Here is a 7,539-nt window from a genome sequence, read left to right as displayed (position 1 = left end):
TGCCAACAGCGCCTAAACCAGATGAATGCAAAGCTAAAAAAGGGGACACCTGTAAAGATGGATGCAAATGGGATAGCGATGGTGAAAACAAAAAGTGCGTAGTGGATCCGCATTTTGTCAAAAAGGAAGTAGAGGGAGGAGAGAAAGATAGCAAAACGGGTACTCAAAACACCACAGCAAGCAATTCGTTTCTTATTAACAAGTCCACTCTTTTGCTTGCATTTTTGCTTATATAGTTAAGTTTATAAAATATTTTGCTCAAATTCATGAAACTAACGAATTTTTCAACTTTGATAGAATTAGCTAAATCATGACATATTTAAACACTTCTTGATGAAGCTGTGTAAATTAGTTGAAATTTTGGAATGAAAGTTACCCGTGAGAATCAAATAGCAGGTGATACCGTAAAACTTCTTTTTTTTACCTATTTTTCTTATTGGGGTTAGGATTAGTGTTACAATAATATAAATAAAAATGATAGTTAGGGTTAGGGTATGAAAATTGAATTATATTTTCGAATTAGATTTTTTGTTTTATCTTCATTTATTTTACGGATACTAACTGGAGTTGTATTAGGAATAATCATAATAATGACGATAATAGTAATAATAATGGTAGGTGTATGTTGTGAGTGGTTATGCTAATAATATAATAAGGGAAGTAATGATAATAATAATAATAATAAGATAAGTGTGCTGATGTGTGTGTATAGTAATTTAACAGAAGAAGTGGTAAAAACTAAATGGAAGACAACATAGACGTACTTAAATAATGGAAATGGTGCAATAAAAGTAAGTTAGTTGGAGAGAACGAGTATTATTATTAAAGGAAATGCTGAAAGAGGGGTGGTGCATATATGGAATATGCGTATTATCAGATGGAAACGTGAAGATAGGAGCCGCAATACATGAGAAAATTATAAGAAGTGATATATGGTAAGGACGGAGGTCAGCGTAAAATCCAAATGGGCTCACGACATTATCCACAGAACCAGAGGGAAAAAAACGACAAATAATGAAAACTAAGAAATTAAGCGAGGGAACATCGGCAGTTCCGTGGCCAAAAAACGAAATGATACATCAAAATGAGTTCATGCGCCACATTTCACTAAAAATGAGTAGATATATGAAAAAAATGATGGTGGCAACGCTACTTTTAATGTAATACCGGATTCTACTATACAGCTGTGAATAAAAAATGTCGACAGAAGCAGCAACAGCATGAGGGACCATCATTGACCAAATGTGAGGTTATATTTAAGTTGTATTCTCATCAGATATAATGATAAACGACAACATTTGTGGGGGAAAATATAAAATTATTGCTAGGTGTCTTTTCAACTAATAGCTATTAATAGATGACAGTGTGAAACCAAGAAAATTTAAAAATGATAAAGAGTTTATTATGGCGAATATATGAACAGAAACAGATTGTTTATGAAGTGCAAATATTAGACGGTTATGCCCCCCCAATTATGTGTTAGTATGGCCGCCATTTGCCAAGACATTACAACGATAAAGGAATTAACATAAGAGCTGTCTCCGACACAAAACTAAAGGATCGTATTAACAAAGGAATTGCAGAGACGCAGGAAGTTTCGACGCATAACTTATATAGTCTTAAGTAGGAGCAGCTCCCAGCAAAGCCGGATGAAAGCACCGATAAACTAGAAGTGAAACGCTTCCGCAACAACCAGCTACTTTCATATATTATTCCAGCATAAACGAATGTCCCGGCGTTAACTTAAGATATAGAAGATTAGAGCTATAAATATATTTTGTTTTAGTTAAAACAACGTAGTCCCTTTTTAAAGATTCTGCGCGTTTGTATCTGACAAAGGAGGCGGCTTCAATAGAAACAGTTAACAAATGGCTGCCTTTCAGTAAGATTTAAATGCGTAAATGATGTAAATTAGTTTTAACCGTGGTAATGAAGGAGATGGTCGCTGAACCAAATATTTCTATATTGATATATGTTGGCAATATGGCGAAGTGAGGCAATTCGGTGTGGGGAAAATCAAATAGAGGTTCTCATGCTGGAATTAAGGTGAACAAAAGGGTTTTGGACGTGATTTTTATACTTTCCACTTTCGTAGGCGACAAAGTCACTGGACACCGTGGACCAACCCATACCAAGCTCTCCTACTGGATACGAAACACTATGGACATGAAAAATGACACCAACGCAAATGACCGCCGTTTATTTAGTGACTCAAGGGTAGCGACCATGAAACAATTGCCAACGATAGCATTAGTGGCAGCAGCATCGGCCTGGTGCGTTGCGGCCGAAACAGCCAATCAAAAAGCCGCCAAAGCAACAACGGCGTGCGGCGAGCTGCTTTTTCTTACAGAAGCAGCAAAAAAAATGACGGGGCAAACAGTGCACAACTTCGGAGCAGTCACGCAGCTAACCAGGGAGCAGCAGGTGTACGCACTAGCGGCGTGCCACGCAGCAACGGATAGCCAAAAACTAAAATTTGTCTTACTAGAAGCAATAGCAGCGACCCGGAAAGCCCGCGCATTGCAAGCAAAAAAAGAGGCGGCAGAAACAGAGCCGCGAAGCGCCCAACAACTAGCAGCAAGACAAGCTCAACTAAAGGTTTTGATCCACAACACAGTTGGACAAGCGGCCTACACCAAGGCAGCAACGTACGGAACCGCAAAAGCCGGCATTTTCTCCGTAAACGCCGACACCTGCGTAGTCCATTATGAAAACACACCAACGGAAGACTTAAAATGTCTAACAACGCTAAACCAAGCCGCTGACATCAAAGCAGCCGCAGATGACATCATGCAAGTGACAGAAATGAAGATGCAGCCAACTTCGGCATTTGCGACGCTGAGACTTAAACTAACACTAGCGGCCGCTGGCACGCTCGGAACAGGAGGGCACTCGCTAACGGAAAGCAAAGGCTGCACAAGCAAATTTCAGGCAGCAGGAGCCATCGGCACCGTCAATGCCGGATTTGCGCTACACAGCGTCGAAGCACCGGACAACCCAAAAGGCGCTGAAACAATAGCCATAGACCACACGGCAAGGACGGAGGGATCATGCTTGAGGACGCCAGGCAAGGGAAATGACGATGGGCCAATCGTCGAAACAAAGGCGGTTGCCAAAGCAATATGCGAGCTGAAAAACCTGCAGAGGACAAGCATGAAATCGACTTACACTGAGCCCGTTAAAAACCTCGCTGACGACAAAGACGCACAGGAAATCGCGGAAATGCTTAAAACCGGTGAAATTAAAGCGGAAACCAATGGAGAAAAGAAGAAGCAAATGGTCCAAAATATATTAGGCACCAGTGACAAGACGATTTACGATGAATTGATTAATCACTGGAAAGAATAAAACCAGCTTATAAAGTGTCCGGAACTGCAAACACCGAAAATCTAAAAACGCTTGGCGAAAGCGACAGCTATGCTGCTGCCTTGGCTTTTTGCACCAGTGAAGCAGTGCGGGGTGTAGCCACATCCCAAAGCAGAGCGGCGACGACAACTGATTCGGCACAGCCAGAGGATTGCAAGGAAAAACCGGACAAAAATCAATGCAACAACAAACCCGGATGCAAATATAATGAAAAAGATAGCAAATGCGAAGAAGACCCTGCAAAAACTACAACAACTCCAGCCACCACAAACACCACAGCAAGCGACTCTTTTGTCCTTAACAAGGCCCCTCTTTTGCTTGCAGTTTTGCTTCCATAAATAATTTTTCAAAAGAGTTATTTTCCTAAAGGATTTGTACTTAATTGTATGAAAATAATCAAACTTTTTATTTTGAGACAATTTTCTAAATTACATAAAATATGATACATTTTCATACTTTTTTAAAACCTTTAGGAAATAGAAAAACTCTATAATATAAAATTTTTGCTAAAGTGTTCATAATTATGGCTTATAGATGTAATTTAGTGTAGTGAGAGGGTATGAAAAATAAGTGACATTTAAATTATGTTTATTTTGTTTCTTTTATGAATATTAGAAAAAAATAGTAATAATAAGAAAGAGGTGAGAGTGTTGTGAGTGTGTATATACTAAAAGTATTGTAAGAATGGTTGTGAAAACTGAATAAATTGCCAAAATAAAAAAGTTAAACAATGTAAAGGATGAAGTAGAAGTATGGAAGTTTGTGTGATGCTCTGTATAAAAGAAAGTGAGGAAGATTATGAAGAGTATTATTGAAGGAAAAGAATAAGAGTGAGAAAAGGGTTGTAATATGCTCACTGTGGAGCACAATTATGATGATTGACTTTATTATATGCAAGAATGAAGGCCAAATGAAAAACCAAAGACCAGTGTACAAACAAAACAGCATCGCTGCAGAACCTACAGTACCAGCGGCATTTTATGAAAAAAGGGAAACTTTAAAATAAAACAACGGGTGCGGGACAACGTAAAGGAGAAAAAGATACTGGTCTCGCTGATGATGCAACTGCATGTTACGACGAAAACCTTAGAAATAGCAGCTGAAATTGTTGAAAGTGTCGTTTTTAATTTGATGACTGATCATAGTGTATAGATGTGAAGAAGAAGACACAGAAATATATATATATATATAATTGGAAGATAATGTTTAGGTCTTCCTCTCGATGATGTAGTAATAATTTCCAACACTTGTGAAAAACGTTGTAATATTATGGGGCGACATTAAGACTATAAGTATTAATATTTTTCTGTGTACAGAAAAAAATAATGAAAACACAGAAACTGAAAAAATAGTGCACAAATAAAGCGATAAAGGAACTATATGTGAAATAAAGAAATATTGTGATGATACCACGCCCCTCCCTTACTTGTTTAATGGAGAACCGTTGTCTCCGCTGAAATAGAGAGCAATCTATGAAAAATATGTACCTGTGCGGCATTGATGTACCGTTTCAGGAAACTTCAAAGCAAGAGATCCGTATCAATAACATAATTATCGAACAAGATGTCCCCAAGAAAAAATAAAGAAGTATAACAGTGCAAAATACACAAGGCCATGCGTACGCACGAAACGGGAGAGTCACACCGTCATTTAAGGTGAATAAAGGCGATCCGACTTGATATGCACTAGAGGAATATACCTATAATTGATGGTAGATGCTTTAGATGTTGAAACAGAACAAGATGAATTAGTGTTAAAGCTGTTAAATTGCGGTTTCCCTGAGTGACGTTTTGCAGAAATAAAATGAAGGTAAGAATTTTGGAAATTTAACCCCCTTTTACGTATGGATTGCATAAAATCACAACCAAACTCAATACAAAATATATAGACAACTGTTCGTGTATAGTAAAGATAACACTGTCAGCTGAGATAAAAGAACCAACGACCGTCAAGAAGGGGAGCAAAAAGCACAAGATCCTAATTGATCATACCCAACCGCAAGACAAGGACAAAGCCAAAACCACACTTAACAACCAAACATCCGCCTTGCCACATCTTACTAAGCGCACCAAGCGAAACAAGAGACTATAGGTTCTGATCATTGCAGATAATGCCTTTCGCGGACAAGGTAAGAAACAAGACAAACCAACAGCGGGCATGGAAACTTGCCGCGCTAGTAACGGCAGTGTTTATCTACTCGACCCCGAAAGCGTCGACGCTGCCGGGGAAGCACTGGAAGTAGCGATAGCGCAGAAGCTGTGTGGTTTCTCCGCTAAGGCCAAGGGTCAAGCAGCTAGGATTAGCTCGCAGCTGCAAGCAGCCGAATACGGGATGCAATCCAGTAGCAAAAGCGATGCAGCTAGCTCTCGCAGCTCTGGCGATGACTGATACCGCCGAAGCGACTACTACCCTGAGAATCTACGCAGTAGAGCTCCGCGAGCTGCACGCAAGCAGACTCCAGGAATCCGCGGAAATCGGCACAAAATTGGCAGCAGCAGCCGCCTACGCCGCGGGTCGCACGGACGAAACTGTCCTGCTACTAAAGTCACTCAAGAGAGACGGCGGCGACAACGAGAAATTCTGTATTGGAGCTACCAGCAATGCCGACAACCAAGGCACGCCAAAAAACCTAGGACAATGCGCGGAAGCAGACGTGTTCAGCGCCACGGCAGTCGAAGCCGACCTTAGCGCCGAGATCAAAACCGCTTTCACAGCACACAGCGGACCGGGAGCTGCCATCCACAACACCAACGGCAACAAGTACCACTTGAGAAAAAACCTGAACACGGCTCTAGCGGATTTCACGGGCAAGCTCACAATTCTCGGCGGTGTCATCGAGGTAGCGGCAACCGGAGGCTTCGCGAACAGCAACAAGTTTAAGAACAAGCCGGAATCACTGCAGATGCTGAAGGCTCTACACGACAAACACGGAACGAACGTCGCTGCCACCAAGGCAACAATACAGAACGCGCCGACAACCCTAGAAGAGTTAAAAACGACTCTAATTCAATACGAACAAAACGCCGACCTAAGGCAAGCAGAAAGGAAACTCCGTGGCTGGCCAAGCAGCAAAAGTGACGACGATGTAAATTCGCACTTAAAGTCACTGTTTGGTATTGACGCCGCCACTGGAAACCACAAGTACACCAAAGCACTGGATCAAATCACACTGAAAATCAAAGACGGAGAAACAAAGAAAAACAAAAAAGTTCTTGAGATGTCGGAAAAGCAACTAGCCGAAGCTACGTACAACAAAATGACGGAGTTAACAACAGCAGCAGCAAAAAAGCCCGCAGCCGCTTGTGATACACAGACAACCAAAATCAATGCCACAGAGCAAGCCTGCGCTGAAGCAGGAACTGACAGAGACAAGTGTAAGGAACTAGAGGAAAAGGGTTGCATTTTTAACGACAAAGCCAAAAAGTGTGAGTTGAAAAATGATGTGAAAGCTGAGCTAGCAAAAGCAAACCAAGAAGAAGGGAAAGATGGGATACCAAGCTCAGAATGCAACGATAAACGACAGAGGGATTGTACTGTAAACTGCAAATGGGATGGAGAATTTTGCAAAGATTTCACAATTATTGTAAATAATAATTTTTTACTGATGAATGCTGTATTTCTGGGCTTAGTATTATTTTAAATATATTTGATAATTTTGTGAAATTTATAAAATCTTCAATTTTGAGAGAATATGCAGAATTTTCTGAAATTCCATATTTTTAAAAACTTTTGATGAAACCTTTGCAAATGGTTGAAAGTTTTGAAAACTGAAAATTTTATATGAAAATGACAGAATATGGCTGTAATTTAAGAGGGTTATATGATACGAAAAATGAGTGCTATTTGACAAATTGTTAATTTTTTACAGCATTATTTATAGCAATAGAAACGGTTATGATAATGATGACCATGATGGAACAGTGTTGTGTTTGTGTGTTTACTAACATTTTAATATAATTAAGATGAAGACTAAAAAGACTGGCAAAATATAAGTACTAAAAACAGTAGCACGACTACGATGGAAGTAAGTGAGCAAGTGAGAGAGAGGATGAAGAATATTGTTAGAGGAGAGAGCAAAAGTAAGAATAGAAAAGGTGGAAGATACGCATGCTCAAACACAAATGTGACGATGGCCATCTTCATACGTCAGAAAACGATGGATGGGACAATGAG

At 40.0% G+C, this 7,539-nt stretch overlaps 1 protein-coding gene and 1 pseudogene across 2 annotated transcripts; both read left to right on the top strand.

The window, feature by feature from the left end:
• The first annotated feature begins 2,226 nt into the window (after positions 1-2,226).
• On the top strand, positions 2,227-3,698 carry TEOVI_000198400:pseudogene (annotated as a pseudogene). The gene is given in 2 exon segments: positions 2,227-3,333; positions 3,336-3,698. Coding segments are annotated over 2 exon segments (1,470 nt in total).
• A 2,021-nt stretch (positions 3,699-5,719) lies between these two features.
• Positions 5,720-7,006, top strand: TEOVI_000198300 (Trypanosome variant surface glycoprotein (A-type)/Trypanosome variant surface glycoprotein C-terminal domain containing protein, putative; the record flags this gene model as incomplete). Its single annotated transcript, XM_067225125.1, has 1 exon — positions 5,720-7,006. One exon carries the CDS (start codon positions 5,720-5,722, stop codon positions 7,004-7,006), a length of 1,287 nt encoding a protein of 428 aa, XP_067081226.1.
• Between the last annotated feature and the right edge of the window lie 533 nt (positions 7,007-7,539).

Source organism: Trypanosoma equiperdum (genome assembly GCF_001457755.1).
Source record: "Trypanosoma equiperdum strain OVI genome assembly, contig: ctg_470, whole genome shotgun sequence".
NCBI lineage: Eukaryota > Euglenozoa > Kinetoplastea > Trypanosomatida > Trypanosomatidae > Trypanosoma > Trypanosoma equiperdum.
Note: the sequence above shows the minus strand (reverse complement) of the source record. Positions and strands in the feature narration are given on the sequence as shown.